Source organism: Callithrix jacchus, chromosome 19 (genome assembly GCF_049354715.1).
Source record: "Callithrix jacchus isolate 240 chromosome 19, calJac240_pri, whole genome shotgun sequence".
In the NCBI taxonomy this organism is placed as follows: domain Eukaryota; kingdom Metazoa; phylum Chordata; class Mammalia; order Primates; family Cebidae; genus Callithrix; species Callithrix jacchus.
In genome coordinates, this window is record NC_133520.1 from 32,934,572 (window position 1) to 32,951,445 (window position 16,874).

Sequence of the window (16,874 nt, forward strand, 5' to 3'; positions counted from 1 at the left end):
GAATCTGAGGTAATCACTGATGTTGTGGGACAAGTGCTTGATAACTGCCAAGTGTTTGCTTCCCTTCTGGATTACAGACCCCAAGGGATCAAAACCTGAAGTCAAAGAAAGGAAGCACTCATGAAATGTCAGATGTCAGATTCTGGAGAGGAGAGGAATTTGGGAACAATATGGCCCATTTGTGACAGAAGAGGCTTCTGATCATCTCCACTGGGAAGGTCATTGCTAGCTCTGTCCATGTGTACATACAGCCATGGGCAGAAGTCTGTAGACATTGGCAAAGAAAAGAGGAGGGGCCAGGCACAGTGGCTCATGCCTGTAATCCCAGCAATTTGGGAGGCCGAGGTGAACAGATCACCTGAGGTCGGGAGTTTGAGATCAGCCTGACCAACATGGAGAAACCCCGTCTCTACTAAAAATACAAAAAATTAGCCAGGCGTGGTGGTGCATGCCTGTAACCCAGCTACTTGGGAAGCTGAGGCAAGACAATCGCTTGATCCCAGGAGGTGGAAGTTGTGGTGAGCCAAGATTGAGCCATTGCACTCTAGCCTGGGCAACAAGAACAAAACTCCGTCTCAAAAAAAAAAAAAAAAAAAAAGGAAGAGAGAAGGACCCCTGGGATCTGTGCCCTGGACATGCTTTCCATCCTTTAGGGCTCAGATCAAATTCCACCTTGGCCAGGCACAGTGGCTCTTGCCTGTAATCCCAGCACTTTCGAAGGCCAAGGTGGGAGGATCACTTGAGCCCAGGAGTTCAAGGCCAGCCTGGGCAACATGGTGAAACCCTACCTCTACAAAAAAAAACCCCACAAATAACTAGCTGGGCATGGTGGTATATGCCTGTAGTCCCAGCTACTCAGGAGGCTGAGGTGAGAAGATTGCTTGAGCCTGGGAGGTTGAGGCAGCAGTGAGCCATAACTGCACCACTGCACTCCAGCCTGGGGAACAGAGCAAGACCCTGTCTCAAAAAAATAAATAAAAGTAAAAAAACTCCACCTCTTCTGTGATGCCTTCCCTGATTCTTCCCCACTCTACAGTTGTGTTCTCTCCGGCCTCTGAAGCCCAGAGCACTTTACTTATACTCTAGCTGAGGCATTTTTGAGCATTGCCACATTTTTTTTTTTTTTGAGATGGAGTTTCCATCTTGTTGCCCAGGTTGGAGTGCAATGGCACGATCTTGGCTCACTGCAACCTCTATCTCCCAGGTTTAAGTGATTCTCCCGCCTTAGCCTCCCGAGTAGCTGGGATTACAGGTATGTGCGACCATGCCTGGCTAATTTTGTATTTTTTAGTAGAGATGGAGTTTCTCTCTGTTGGTCAGGCTGGTCTTGAACTCCCGACCTCAGGTGATCCACCAGCCTTGGTCTCCCAAATTGCTGGGATTACAGGCGTGAGCCACCGTGCCTGGTCACCACATTGTTTTTTAACTTATTATTAAATTGTGAGTTTCTCCAAGGCTGGAGCAATGTCTGGCTTCCCTGCATTTCTCCTGCAGCCCCTCCCACAGGGCTTTGCATAGGGCCAGGACTCAATATTGATTGAATAGATTCAGTAAACAGCAGTGCATAGCATACATTTCCCCATGCAAAAGGGTAAAGGCTGGGGTGCAGACAGCAGAGGGGCTGGGGCAGGCATCTCGGCTGACTCCTGAAGATGGAAAGGCTTTGGGTCGAATCTGCCCCAGACCATTCAACAAACACTTAGTGAGCGCTTTGTGCTAGGTGTCATGGTGGCTGTGACTCCAGCTCTCTCACGAACAGCCAATCCACCGCTCTAAACAACAGCTGCCTGTGTGATAACTTGAGCCTCCTCCTGTCCCAGATCACTTCCTTCCTAACAGGAGGCTGGCTTTGGGGTTAGACTTGCTGGCTCCATCCCTCTACCCTCTCTCAGAGCTTCCTGCCTCGGAGATTGTTGGAATCTCTGTTCCCCCAATCCAAGTGGAGTTATGACATCATAATTCTTTTTTAAACAGCTTTATGGATGTATAATCACATACACAATATAATTCTTGTTCTTAATGTTATGCCATCTTATAGCATCTTTCTTTCTTTTATAAGTCTGAAAATTCCCATGTGTTCTGTGAATACAGTCTTCAGTTCTGAGAAGTTCAACTAAAGGTTCTTATCTTCCTTCCTTTTTTTTTTTTTCCTTTCAGACAGGGTCTCACTCTGTTGGCCAGGCTGGAATGCAGTGGCGTGATCTCTTCCCAAGCTCGAGGGATCCCCGCCCCTCAGCCTCCCAAGTAGCTGGGACTACAGGTGAATGCTACCGTGCCTGGCTAATTTTATTTTATGCTTTTAATGGAGTTTTGCTCTTATTGCCCAGGCTGGAGTGCAGTGGCGTGATCTTGGCTCACCTCAATCTCTTCCTCCCGGCTTCAAGCGATTCTTCTGTATCAGCCTCCTGAGTAGCTGGGATTACAGGCATGCGCCACCACACCTGGCTAATTTTGTATTTTTAGTAGAGATGGGGTTTCTCCGTGTTAGTTAGGCTGGTCTTGAACTCCTGACCTCAGGTCATCTGCCCTCCTCAGCTTCCCAAAGTGCTGGGATTACAGGCGTGAGCCACCATGCCCAGCCTCCAAAAAATGTATATGTATATATTTTTATGTATATATGTGTGTGTGCATATATATATATATTTTGTATATATATATATATATTTTGTGTATATTCTATATAGTAGAGACGAAGTCTGGCTATGTTGCCCAGGCTGGTCTTAACTCCTGAGCTCAAGTGATCCTCCTACCTTGGCCTCACAGGCATGAGCCACTGAGCCTGGCCCTTTCTCTTTCTTAAAAACACCTTTAAGACTATGTGATTGATCAGCTGGCCATGGTGGTTCATGCCTGTAATCTCAGCACTTTGGGAGGCCAAGGTAGGCAGATCGTGAGATCACGAGTTCGAGACCAGCCTGGCCAGCATGGTGAAACTCCATCTCTACTAAAAATTCAAAACAAACAAAAAATTAGCCAGGGCACACCTGTAGTCCCAGTTACTTGGAAGGCTGAGGCAGGAGAATTGCTTGAACCTGGCAGGGAGAGGTTGCAGTGAGCTGAAATCACATCATTGCACTCCAGCCTGGGTGAAAGAGTGAGACTCCATCTCAAAAAAAAAAAAAGACTACGTGATCATATTGTAGTCCTAAACCACCTTCCCTGTTCCCCACACCCACCCACTCTGGCTGGCTTTATCTCACTATTATTTCTGAGATGGTAAGAGGCAGGAGGCCTGGCTTCCTTCAGTTTAGAGATAGCGCAAATGAGGCTCACAGAGTTCCAGGGGCCCGGAGTGTCACCCAAAGCTTCCTTCTTGGCCCCAACTCCTCACTTTATGTCCATACTCCTGACTCTTCCTCCCAGTCTCCAATCTCCCTCCTCTCAGCAGAGTTGATGGAAACAAATGTTTAGCTTCTGCTGCTGTAGTATATTACAGTGCGAAATAAACATGGATGCCCCATCTACCCTGACAACATAATTCATTTACTGCAAAGGGATATAATAAAATCTGTTTATTACAGCAATTAACAGAGCAGTGTTTGCCGGCATGCTTTTCAGTGGCAACCAGAAAAGTGCTTACTCCAGGTGCACAGATTCAGGAAACCATGCAACTTGAGCCAAAATGAAACCAATTAGAGGCTTAGTAAATGGGTCCCAGCCACCCCAGGAAAATTAACCATCCAAGAGTCAGTTCAGCCGAAGTAGAACCTCAGTGCAGGAGTTTAGCATGATATAGATTGCTACTTCAGAGTTAATCCAGACCTGTCTCCAGGGTCATGGTCTTGAGGATGTGAAATATACCCACCCAACACAGCCACCCCAGGTGCTGGGTTCAAATCTCAATAAACTACATAGGGGTATATAGGTGGGGAATGTTAGCACCATTGACTCTCAGGGGTCTCCTGCCACTGCCATGGATTGAGGACATAAAGAAAGGACTAGCAGCTGGGCCAGAGAGAACAGACAAAGAACAGAAATCCTTTCATTAGACCCTGTCTTCAAAAGCCTTGAGAGAAATGTGGTCATCTGAGTAGATCTGCTTTTCAACTTGGAGAATATGTGCTATTTTGCTTTGGGCAGAAAGGCTGGACAAAGGCATGGAGCCATTTGTTCCAGTTCTTTGGTGGAGGGACAGAAGAATGGGAAGTGCTGGTTTCGATTCCCCGGTGAATCTGATTGCTAATTAATCAAACTTAATTCTCTATCTTCTTTTAAGAGGTCAGGGGTCAGCTTATACCAACAGGACATTCTTCAGAATGAAATCTCATTTTCCCAAGAAGGGAAGTGGCCCCAGTGTCACACCTGTGTAGGAAAAACCCATCCTGAGTGGCAGCTCTTTTTTCTCTGGAGCAGTCTCTCAGGGAGACCATGGGGAGTTTTGATCTCCTAGAAAACATGAACCTGGGTGCCTAAGCCAGGTAGAAAACCAAAGGATCAAAAGGGCAGAGACAAACCCCATCAAACAGTTCCCCCTGGTTGAGGGGTGACCTAGTGGGCTCCCCTTTTCTCCATCACTCTTTCCCATCCTCAGACCTCTGGGAGAAGATGCTGTGTTGAAGGATGAGGGCAGAAGCCAGCTTGGCCTCTCTGGAACAGAAGAAGTTAGAGCTTTGAGCATCATGAACAACGGGATAAAAATAGCAGTGTTGCCATGGCAACAGAGGCTGGGAGAGTCCTGAGGATCTGTCTGGGTCCTGCCATCTCCCCTTCCTGATTTCCTCCCACCCCTTGGATGGAACACAGGAATGAGCTAAAGTAGGAGAGATGGCTGCCCCAAAAGGGAAAGCGACAGACCAGCAGCCCATGAGGAAAACCTTTGAACTCCAGACTCAAGGGCTTCTGCCAGCTCCTGAGCTGCCCAGGTCTGGGAGCTCTTGGCTTTTACAATTTCTTCCTCGGCAAGACAACTTCCTCCAGGGATGCCCTGGGCAGCCACCACTCACCCTCCTGATGGATGGTCCTGACCTCCTGGGCTCCCCTGTGAAGAGCCAAGGTTTCTGTTTCTTTTTCATTATAGTTCTGATCCCATGGAAATTTAGAGAAGGGAACCCAGGCGGGCTGGCCACAACAACCCTGACACAGTGGGCACTGACTACTCCAGGGGTGACCTGGGGGTCCAGAGGATTCACTCTGATGAGCCAGATACCCTTGTCAGCAACATGGAGTTGGGGGGCTGTGTTTGTGTTGGGAGCAGGGTGATGGTGGTGACAGCTCTCTCTTGTTTTTGCTTTTGGGTCAGAGAGACAGAACGTTCATTCCTTGGGAATAGATTTTGGTTCTTGTGGTATTGTCAGCTCGATCACCTGCTGGGCACAGCAGCCACCTTCAGGAGGAACACCAGACTTCCTGGACCAGCCTGGAGGGAGCCCACTGAACTAAGCAGCCCAAAGATTCCTTCTCTGGCGAAAGCCCATCTTCGCGGTTGTGAACCAAGTGTCTGTCTCCAAAAGTTCCAGGCATATCTGGGCACATGTGATAAGTGTGCCCTTTATAATGCGTGCCTTCCTGTGAGGTGGGGAGGGCATAGGACTCATTGCCACCTGTTAAAGAGAAGGCTGGGAGAGAGGAGGCAATTTGCCAAGGTCAGGAGTCAGCCACTGCAGAACACTGGGGGGCTGTGGCTTTCCATCCAGAAACGATCATCAGCACATTCCACCACCAGCACATCCCCAACCACTGGGCAAAATGCACATTCAGTCTGTAGACAGGACATATTCCAGCCTGAGGCACTTCCCCTTGCAGAAGGCAAGGAATGAGGTGTGGTGGTTTGATCAGCATGGAGATGGGCACAAGAGGAGCTGTGCAAAAAGAAGGGTTACATAACTGGAGCAGGGCACCAGCCCATGAGATCTAAAAAGAATGGCTTGAGCATCTATCTGCAGGTGGTGGTGGTCGTGACGGTGTGTGTATGCGACAGAGAGAAAGCGAGAGTGTACGTCAGAGTTGTGCCTGTGATGGGCTAGACAGGACCTCGAGTCAGAGTCCAGGCCAACAGACTTACTCCCCTGGGGCCTGGCTGTAGGAGGGAGGAGAGGCAGAGCTGCAGGGGGTCCTGGGCCCTGGCTAGAGGAGGATTTTAGCAGAAGCTCTGGGGGACTTGCCTTTCCCTTTCACTCCCCTGTCTCCCGCACTTCTCAGAGCCTCCATACCACGTCCGCCCACCCTCCGCACACATTTGCTGTCTGCACAGAAAGCATCTGTGAGGGCAGAGGAAACCTGTGACCCTCTGGTTCCACAACCCTATGCCCCACTGAGGCTCAAATTCCCAGAGTCATGGAGCCCTGGACTCCAAGGGGGACTTAAGAGGACATTAGTGTAATCCCCGATTTCTGGTTGAGGAACCTGAGTCTCAGAAATAAGATGGGACTAGCCTAAGGTCACATGGTCATTAGTTTCCAGGCAGGGCTAGAACCTGGGAGACCTGGCTCCCAGCTCAGTGTTCTTTGCATCCCACACTACTACTTCATGCATATTTCAGTTAGTTAATTATTGCTCTTTTTTTTTTTTTTTCTAAAAATAACAATCTCCCTATATATTTCTATGAACCCGTATGCTACATTCAAAAAGCCCTTCCCTGGGAGCAGAGAAGGAAATGACATTCTAATAAAGAGGTTTCAACTTGAGACAAGAAGCCCCTTGGGTCCTGTGGGCCAGGGTCCCAGACAACACTCAAGTCACAAAGACCCTTCACACTTCTTGATACTCCATTCAACAGCCTAAAGCCCAAGAGGGAACATGGCATGGGAAGTCCTCCCTTTACAGATGGGGAAAACTGAGGCCGAGGGAGGCTAAGACCCCCCACCTGCCTGCAAGGAAGAATCAGTTTCACGCAGCAAGAACAAGAGGCCTGATCTCCCTCACAGAATCATCTATCCATGCACCTGAGCTCAAGACCCCCACCTCAAGGTGGAGTCTCTGGGAGAGAACCATGGAGAGAGGATGGGAAGGCAAGGCAGCCAGGCCCGCCCCAGAAGGAGCAGAAGCCTGGCCAGAAGTCAGAGCCCCAGGGTACAGGGTCTGTGGATGTTGGAGCTGCTTTGGCCTTCCCTGTACCAAGGGCATAGAGGTGGGCACAGGTGTCCAGACTGCCTCCCAAGATGCTAAAAGGAGCAAAGTCCCCATTTCTCTGAGAAGGAAACTGAGGGACAATAGAATGTGGGGTTGGGGTGCACCTGGTAGAAGCTGCTACCTCCTACTCAGATCAGCTGCAGTGCTGACCCCAACCTCAGCCCTGGGTGAAGAAGGGGCCACCGGCTTGGAGGCAGAGGACAACTGGACCTCCATTCAGAACACTTTGACCTTGGGACTCCACCCATGTTCCCAAAGCCAGGGCTCAGGATATCCAGTATCCCTCTGGAGCCAAGAGAGTTCTCCCAGGGGAAGAAGCTTTCTGGATGGGCTCACTGCCAAAGGCCTGCAGCTGCACTCCCTGCCAAGTTCTGAGAGGTGCACGTGGGGGAAGCTCTCCTCGGCCACCTACTCCCCAGGACATTCGTTCTCCACTTTCCTGACCTTTCTTCCCGGTGAGCCCGTGTGGTCAGGACAGAACACCCAATACCTCTGAGTCTCCGGGGTACAATTTCATCCTCTGCCACAGGAGTGACTTCTCTAGGATTGCAGCCTCGCAGGCAACCGCTAGGGACACGTATGCCCTCCAGGCGGCTCTCCGGCCTCTGTATCAAGGTAACTTTTCTGCCCACCTCTTTGCCTCAGCCAAGGCCTTTACTATCCAAGAGGACAAAGAACCAGGGAGTTTTTCTCCTGTCCTTTGTGACTCCACTGGCCTTTATTGCTGAATCTTGCTGTTCCCTTGAGGGAAGGACTTCTGTTTATAATTCTTTGGATATAAAAGGAAATAACAGACTGTAGAAGGCTAGGGCTGGGAGGTAGGGGCAAAGGAAGGAGTTGAAGGATGAAAGGAGGAACCCAAGCTGTGTTCAAGCCTTGTGAAGACAATCTGGATCCCACCAAATCTGCCCAAAGCAGAGGAAAGGCCCCTGAGTATGGGCATGAGCTGGGCAGGCAGAGGCTGTCTGCGTAGAACATGCCCTTGCTTCTCCGAGTTTCTGGGCAAACCCGCCGAGGAAGCCTCTTGTTCTCCTTAATTGCCCAGAGAGGACCACATTCCAAGGAAAGTGGAGCCCAGACTCTCCTGTCTTGGGGCCCTGACCTCTCTACCCAGGGAACCTGTTTACCTGTCAGAGGGCTACTCTGTCACTGGGGACTTTGCTCCTTGGCTGAGAAGTTCCCCGATGCGGGAGAACAGGCTTACAGAGTCTGCCTGAATCTGCCTGAAGCATCTCAGGGGCTGGCATTCCTCTCTGCTGGTCTTCTAGCCCCGAGAACTCCAGGATCAAAGACAAAAGGCTAAGTTATGCCAAAATAGGAGGGGAGAGGATGGAGAAGGAAGGAAAGAGGGAAGGAAATGTTTTTTTCTTTTGCTTTCTACCTCCTGGAAATGGGCTGGGGGTAAGGGCAGAGACTGAAGCTGGAAGGTTGGCAGGGGCGGGGCGATGAGGGAGAAAGTCAAGGGAAGTCCTAGAGATCCCCCTACCCCAAGAGTTTCCCCTGAAGGCACCACATATGAACACAGTCCCCTCTATGGCTTCTGAGGAGAGAAGAAAAAAGCAGGGGAGATAGGAGAATGGAGGGAGGGCACAGCTCAGTCCAGGAAAGGGGCCCCTTGGTCTGGCCACAGCAAGAAGTCCCTGAGGAGGGGAGTCAGGGCCTGGGGAAGAGGCCTCTGCACATCTGTGCCGCTGCCAAGGAGGCACAGGGATCGTGATAGTGATCACGGGTGGGTCAGGGCCAGGGTTGGAGGAAACACTGCTTTCTGGAGGGCAAGAACAGAGGAAGCCACGGAGCCACTGGCCGCCTCTGCCCTCCTCCTCCCTGGGCTGGCCACCTCAGGCCTGGCCCCACCTGGCCCAGGAGGATGCTGGGAAGGGGCTGGAAAAGGACACATGTCCCCGGTCCTGGAGTCCCAGGAGAGTCTCCATCCTGGGCTTGAGCGGTTGTCTCACACTTCCACCCCAGGCCTTCTCCTGGGTCAGGGCTGCCGGTGGTTCTCTGCAAGCACAGCCACTCTCCCTTTTAGCAGCAGCTCTCCTAGCCCAAGGCCGCACATCCCTCGATCGGGTTACCCTAAGAAGAGTCCCCCGAAGCTCTCAGGGCAGGAAAGAACTTTTGCTCCTTGAACTCCCTGGGGCTTCTCCATCTCCAGAAGGCATGCTGCACGTCCTGGGGTTCCCCTGTGTGGCCGGGGCCTCTCTCCAAGGAGGTCTGAGAATTGGAAGCTACTGGGTGTGGGCATGAGGAGGCTGGGAGGCACACAGGAGGCTGATGCCCTCAGGTGAGAGTCAGGCTGAGAAGAGCACCGGCTAAATCAAGACTTAAAATGTACACACAGCTTCCTGCTCCAAGCCCCAGCCACAAGCAGGCACGGTCAGGCCTGGGACCTACTGGGGGCAGGGTCTGGCAGGGTCCCTGATGGAGGGGCCCTGGTTCTGCTCACACCGCCGTCTCCCGCTCTCTGTGAACTTCCTCCTTCTTCCTCTTCATTTTGCAGAAGCCATGGAGACCACAGAAGCAGGCGAAAGTGAACTGGGGCATGCCCTACGCCAGGCTGGGGGAACACTCACCAGAGATCTGCAGGGAAAGGCAGGGGAGGGAGAGGAGCAGGAGAAAGGCAGGGAGAGAGAAGCAAGCTGGGGTTAATGCTCCCGGAACCCTCTGGGTCTGGCCCAGTCCAGGCCACTCCCTGAGGCAGCCCTGCTAGGTCTCTCACACCGCCTGGGGGAGGAGCCCGGCCTCCAAACAACAGCTCTTTGAAACTTCAGTGTTTTCTGATCTGTATGGAGCTGATGTCATGCCTCACATTGGAGACTGGGTGAGTCCAAGGGAGAAAAGAGAAAGCCCAGCTGCTGCCTCCTTTGTTCCCCTCCCACCCACTCTGCCTCACCTCATCCCCATACACCTGTGGTTGGGGAACAGGAAGCAAGCTGGCTTAAAATAGGCTCTGGCTTGTGCCACCTTACACAGGTTCCATCTGGGGGCATCCACTCGCTTCTGCAGGCCACACACACGACAAGCCCTCCTCCATCCTTCTTCCAGGGTAGCCTTACTCTGACACCTGAGACAGTCAGATTCCTCCCCTCCTGAATAACCCTGAGTTGTCTGATACCCTAGGAATGCCTGTAGGGAGTGACCATGCACTTCCGTCGATTGCTCAGAGCAATGCAAATCCCAGTCCTCCTCATGGAGAGAACAGACAGCAAAGAGAGTTCTTTTAGCCAATAGGCTCTTTTATTTAGCACCTATGTTGGGCAAAGGGGTTGGGAGGTAAATACAAAAGGGCAAAAAGACATGGTTTCTTCCCTGGCACATAAGTAAGTCTGAGGGAGAGGCTGAGGCTGGATCTGCCCCAGCTGGACACGTTGTCCCTCACCTCTGGCTGACCTGGCCCTCAGCAGGAGCCAGGGGCCACTCTGGTGGCTGTGGCAGTCTGGCTGGGAAAGAGAGGCAGCTTCAGGAGCTCAGCTTCAGTCTGCAAGAGTATCCCTTTCTCCAAAGGCTCATTTAGGTTCCCTAGCCTTAGGCACCTGCAGATTCTTCCAGTTCACCTCTCTGCCCTTCCTCTTGCCCCTGGGCCTGTTGAAAGGGAGCAGAAGTGCATTCAAGTCACTCAAGCAGAGAAGCTGGGAACAAAGGAACCAAAGCACCCTGCGTGGAGGTCAGGCCCGAGCCTGGTCTGAATCACTCGTCTCTCCAGGAGTAACACTGGGGGCAAGCAGGTGAGTGAAGCCCGAGTGCTGCGGGGAAGGAGGGGGGCACAGGGCTATGCAGGAGGGGTTTGGAATACGGAAGCATGAGGCGCCTCCCTTCTCCATCCCCACAAGCAAAGGGGATTGCATAGAATGCCCTGGGCCCCCTAGCAAGGCACATGTGCAAAGTGATTTCACTGCCTTTGAGGAATGTGGCATGGCCCAGGTGGTGGCTCTCTGGACAGTTCCACTGGTCTGGACAACCCAGTCCTTTTGGAAAAACTTCCTTCATGTTTCTCCACTCAGAACCGAGGCCCACACCAAGCACGGTGCCCTGTGGAGTCCTGTCAAAATTCTCCCCTCCCTCAGCCTCTCAGCATCCTGGTAATACAGCTAATAGCTGTAATTAATAGGTGCAATGCATTTCCACTGGCCAGCTGGATGGGCAGGAGGCCCAGCTTGAGTCAGCATGGGTAGGTAGGCTGGTTATTTAATAACCCGATTTCCAGCACCATTTACACACCCACTCTGGTTGAGTGTATATATAGTTAGCAGAGAGCAACCTCCAGGATATATATAGACAGAGCCGAGACACAACTACTATATTTCTAGATCTATCTACTGCAGCTATCTCTGGATCCCTCCTGTGACAAACCTAGAGAGAGACACGGATCCAATTTAGGACTTAGGTGGCCTGGGTTCTATTCCTGGCTCTGATGCTGACATGCTGTGTCATCCTAAGCAAGTGGCTACATCTCTCTGGGCCTTCATTATCTCATTTCATTGTACCAGGAGGTTAGGCAAGGTTTAACACTAAGACCACAAACCTAAGGGGCTGGAAGCCTTTCGGAATTCTAACTTAATTAGGAAGAAGGGAGGGAGGGTGAGTGGATTTCCTGGTAATCAGTTACTGTCATGCATGCACTTCTCTTGCTGGGGGTGTAAATCAAGGGCATGATCAACAAAGCATTCCCACGATTACTGAAAAATATATGGCTAGAAATTGACAAGCACAACAAGGCTGATCTGGGAAGGAACTCACAACTAAAACAAGCCAGGCAGGCGGCAGCCCCACAACGGGTCTAGGTCTCTTGCCCCAGGGTGCATTGATCCTCTTCCCTTTAAAACAGCAAAATATGCCCCCTTAAGTGACCGTTCCTCCCCAGGGTCCTTTGGGGAGTTTAAGAAAATCCTGTGGGCTGTGGGGTCAGAGGAATCAGGACCTACACATCAGAGGAAAGGAGAGCGAATGAAACCGGCCAGGGGCTGCAGCCTGACTCCCAAGAGGTATTCAAGGGCTGGCTGCCTCAGTGGGATTCCTGGGGCCTTGTATATAAGGGCAGAAAGTATAATAAAGGGGGCCTGTCTATTCTGTTCAGATCTTTGCTTTAAAGTGCTCTGGTTCTCCTTCCTCTTCTCTAACAGGGTCTCTAAAACGGTCCTCATTGTAAGGTGCACAACTCCAAGCCCCAGAGGCTGCCTGTGCTTTGTCTGCAGCACACAGATCGCTGGGCCAGCCCCTGAAGTGGGGGGACATGGGGCAGAGAATTCCAACCCATTTCTGTGTCCCTGCCCGCTGTGAATCCCACTCCTCCCTCAGAGTCCCCAGCAGCAGGTACCTGGGGAGTCCCTCTGCCAGGCTGTGGTCTCTGCTCCTCTCTGCTTTACGCAGGCAGGAGTCCTGTCGATTCTCTTCCTTGTCTTTACCCCTCACCCTTGGCAGAGGGCTCCAGTACCAGCTGGAGGCTCCCTGTGGAAGTCAGGTCCCCTTGCTGCATCTATTTGAGGGGGAGGAGTCTGGACTAGCGCCTGGGTCCACTCCCCACTCATCAGTGCTCATCATGGGAACTCCCCTCCCACCCTCCCACTCCATTTCCATGCCCATAGTCCAGGAGGGACTAAGGAATGGAAAAACAGCCCCCAGAAGCCCAGAATAGGACGGAGAGGCGGAGAGGACACTGGACAAACCTCCTGCCATCACACAGTTGGCTGCAACTGACTGCAAGCTGTTGGCCCTGGCTTCTTCCCCATCCTCCTCTCTGGCTTTTCCCCAGCTCAGGTCCAAGATGGTTTGGGGTCTGGGGCATAGACAATGCTCTGCCCAGCCACCTTTGTGGAGCCGAGCAGAAGAGATGCCAATCCACAGAGCACGCATCCTCCCCCACCACTAGGAGGTTCCTCGGCCTCCCTGCTGATCTCTTTCCTTGGCCTGACCCCCACATCTCTCTGTGCCAAATACTCTCCCGGGGTCCTCCAACCCTTGCACCTGTGGCAAAAATGGGGCAGTGAGTCAGAGGCAGCATGAACATGTGGAAGAACCAAGAGAAAGAGGGGACTCAGAGCAGGCCAGAAAGTAAGTCAAAGAGAAATCCAGGGCCCCAGGCGTGCAGACCACAACCTCCTAGGTGTCTCGAATTTAGGCAATGTCCATCAAAGTGGGAGGCAGGGGGATGGAAGGGTAGGAAGCTATTTAAAAGTGTTGGGACATGCCAGGAATTCTCTGACAAACAAGAAAAGGGATATTGAGCCCCCCACGACCCATCCCCTCATCTCCCAAGGCAGAGAGGAAAGCAGAGGCGCTCTCAGCAAGGCAACCCCCACCTTCAATCCCCGCCACCCCTCACCCCAGGTAAAGGGCAAAAGAGAAGTGACCCAGTACAGAGGGTGTGCCCTTGGCGCCTCTATAACAAAGCTGAGCCCTCCACCCCCTCCCCGGCTCCCTTCGCACCGCGCCTCAGTAATTAAAATATGAATTCACCTTCCCTCCCTGAGCCATTCATCATTGCGAAGGGAAGCAGCTGCGGCTTAGGAGACCGGATTTGGGGGATTAGCTCGGGCGGTGGAGCAGACACACCAGGAGAAAGAATTAAAAAGGAAGGGGGTGAATTGGGTTTTCTCTCCCCACCTCCTCCCTCTCCCTCTCCCTCGGGCCGCCACGGAGCCTCCTACCCCACCCCTTCCCCCAAAGCCTAGCCTCTGCAGGTTTCTGGGAACTGTAGTCTACAAGACAGTGTTGATAAACAGGCAGGCCAGGGGTGGGTAGTGGCACAAACTACAGATCCCAGGACTTCTTCCCGGAGTTGGCAGTAGCAAAGCTGGGCACAGGCCTCCAGTCGGGGAGAGGCCGGCATTCTCCTTGGAGGTTAACTCCTTCTTGGTCCGCTTGAGCCTGAGCTCCAGCCTGAGCTCAGCAAGCTCCCTGGAATCACATGCCAAGGCCCTCTCTGCCTCTAATGGCCTTCGGAGCCCACAGATTCTAGCTTGCCAGGCCAGCCCCACTTGTATCTTGCTTGCCAACCTATGGAGAAAGCTCCCTCCACTTTTTCAGACTGCAAAGGCAGCCTAGCATTCTCAGTGGTTCTGAGGTTCTTGGGAGCTGGAGGGGTCAGAACAGCAATGGTCCTAAAATGTCTCTGTGGCCTGCACCCAGGGTTTTCCAGCCTGGCTTGGCAGAGGCTGGTCCACCCTAAGAGTGGGCAACGTGACAGGCAGCAGCAGCAGCTGGGAACCTGGTGGACCAGACCGTCAGTGCCAGAATGAACCTCAAAGGTCAAACTTTAGTATCAAACTTTCAAAACATGGGACAGAGGCTTCCCGCCCCCCCAATAGTCTTTATATTTAGAAAGGACTAGGGCTTAGCAGTCAAACTCTATTTCCACTAAAAATGGAACAAATACAATAAGAGAGAGTCATCTGAATTCAGTGTTGTTAAACATGGGCCCACTCTCCCAAGGGAGGCCTTATGCTGGGTATTTCTGAGGACTGTAAAAAGGACTGCCAGGCACAATGGCTCACGCCTGTAACCCCAGCACTTTAGGAGACCAAGGCAGGTGGATCACGAGGTCAGGAGGTCGAGACCATCTTGGCCAACACGGTGAAACTCTGTCTCTATTAAAAATACAAAAAATTTTTAGTAGAGGCGTGGTGGCCCATGCCTGTAATCCCAGCTACCTGGGAGGCTGAGGCAGGAGAACAGCATGAACCAGAGTCGGAGGTTGCAGAGATCAGAGATCCCGCCACTGCACTCCAGCCTGGCGAAAGAGTGAGACTCCGACTCAAAAAAACAAACAAGAAAAAAGACTTAGATTGCTGGGAATAAAGTTTCAGCCGTCTTCAGGCAGGGAACAGGACACACACAGCCCTCTGATCTGTGGATCCTCCAGGGAGAAGCGGCATGAGGACAGCTTCCTTATTCAGTGCAGTTGTACAATTATGTGAAATATATAATTGCGTATCTTCTCCACGCCTGACCCATTGGCAGTAGGCAGGAGACAATGAATAGAAAGGAGATCCACCTTTGTAACCTCAAAAGCATCCCAGGCCCAGCCCTGGCAAAGTGAGGACTGTCTTGGATGAGTTGCTGAGCTGTGGGCTTGCTCCGTGTCCCTGCTAGTGGCAATTTACCTCTACCCCATCCCTCTTTCCTTCCAGTTCACACTTCAACAAACATTTACTCAGCTATCCCTACAAAGCGCCTTGCCTTGCTGGAGCTCTACAGAGGTATAATCTCTGGAATGGCTCATCTGTACCCTTGCTCCCAGGCCCAGCCCAGTGCTGGGGCATACCTGGACAAACTGTACAGGATTCCTGGGGAAGGCCCAGTTGTGGGAGGCAGGAAAGGGGCATGGCTGAAACTCGACTTTGCAGCTAGGAAATCAGGAGTTAAGGGAAGCAAATCAGGTGCCTGAACAGCCTCCGAGCAGGGTAGGGAATAGGATAGGCTCACTCTGGGCCTAGGGCAGCTGGACAATGAGGTGGAGGAAGGTGCCAGTCATCTCTGAACTCTGAGCGAGAGAACCCAGAGCGCAAGTAAGAAACCCTGGCCAATTCTCATGCCTTGTTCCTTTCACCATCTAAGCTGGGGCAGGAGGGGAAGTGGCCTGGATCAGCCCCAGCAGAAAACCAGCTGGCCACTCTTTGCTTCTCCTATTGTTCTGATCCCCCCTCCTCCTCCTGTGAGAAAAGGAAAACCAGTGATGGACAAAGGGCGATTGGAGTTGGGCCACAGGGCCAATTTGTGCATCCAATGGCGGCGTCATTAGAACAACCTCTCCTGTGAGTGCGGCACTCCCTGGTTTTCACAGTACTTTACCATGCCCTGGTGTTGGTTCTCCCCATATGAGTGTGATGTGCTAGGAGCAAGGGTTTTGGCATCAGACAACATGGGTTCAAATCCCAGTTCTGCTCCTTCCTATCCACATGAACTTGGGCCCATTTCTTAGTTCCCTGTGCCTCAGACTTCCCATAAGTAAAATAGGCTAACAGTAGGTAGGACTGCCTTGAGGATGAAATGAGTTAGTACAGATAGGGTGGTTAGAATCATGGGTTACACAGTAAGTACCCAGTAAATGTTGGTTGGCGAAATTAAGGTTTCTGAGATATTATAAGAAACTTGCCTTCCGATTGTCAATACCAAATCTAGTAGTTTCTATGATTTTCAGTGGGGACTGGAAAGGGGTGGGGCGGTGGCTAGAAGGCGGGGCACAAGGGTGCTTCCTATTCCAACCCAGCCAGATTGCGCACTCTATTTTCACCTGTTGGAATCTTCCAGGATGGTAGGGGATAATAAAGTCAGGCTGATTTAAAAGGGACAGCAGAGACAGGCATAGGGAGGAGCCAGGCAAGCTGAGTGACAAGCAGGATGGTGGCAGGGGTGGGGGGGAAGGAGGGCAGGTGCCCTTCACACACTGCAGGAGGGGGGCAGCTCCTGGAGAGGGTAGCACGCCAGGAGCTAGGGACCTTGGAGTCCAGCCTGCCACCCAGGGGGAGCTCCTGCCTTCCTAGTTTCACTCTGCAGATACCTCCTCTCCCCTCGGGGCCGGCATGGAGTGTTCCTGTTTCAGCCTCAGCAAGAGCCCAGAGGTCTCCTGAGACATAAAAAGGCTGCAGATTCCAAGCTGACCTCAGAGAAAGGAGTGAAGGAGTGAAGCTTTCCTGGAGGCACTGAGCAAAGGCCCAAGTCTTCATGGCCTGATGCCCTTGACTCCAGCCCCCAAATCTCTGGCCACGAGCCAGGCCTCAGTAACTTGGCAAGGGGGAAGGAATCAATTCAGAAAGCTCGGCACACCCTGAGGGTCTCCTTCCTTCCTCAGAGGGAATCTCCCTCTGGAA

At 52.1% G+C, this 16,874-nt stretch overlaps 1 protein-coding gene across 9 annotated transcripts in view; it reads right to left on the bottom strand.

Annotated features, from left to right (window-relative positions):
- Positions 1-3,497: 3,497 nt before the first annotated feature.
- BLACAT1 (BLACAT1 overlapping LEMD1 locus) overlaps positions 3,498-16,874 on the bottom strand; it is an 81,525-nt gene continuing 68,148 nt past the window's right edge. For 2 of the 9 annotated variants that reach the window (XM_054248090.2, XM_054248092.2), the window contains one exon: positions 9,377-9,648. In XM_054248090.2, the coding sequence (XP_054104065.1) occupies positions 9,511-9,612 (102 nt within the window). In that variant the 5' untranslated portion in view covers positions 9,613-9,648 and the 3' untranslated portion in view covers positions 9,377-9,510. Of the gene's footprint in view, positions 9,649-10,283; positions 10,651-12,382; positions 12,542-13,521; positions 13,632-16,874 lie in introns of those variants that run through there. The other 7 variants (XR_008477920.2, XM_054248089.2, XR_615453.5 and 4 more) reach the window with 7 other exon arrangements.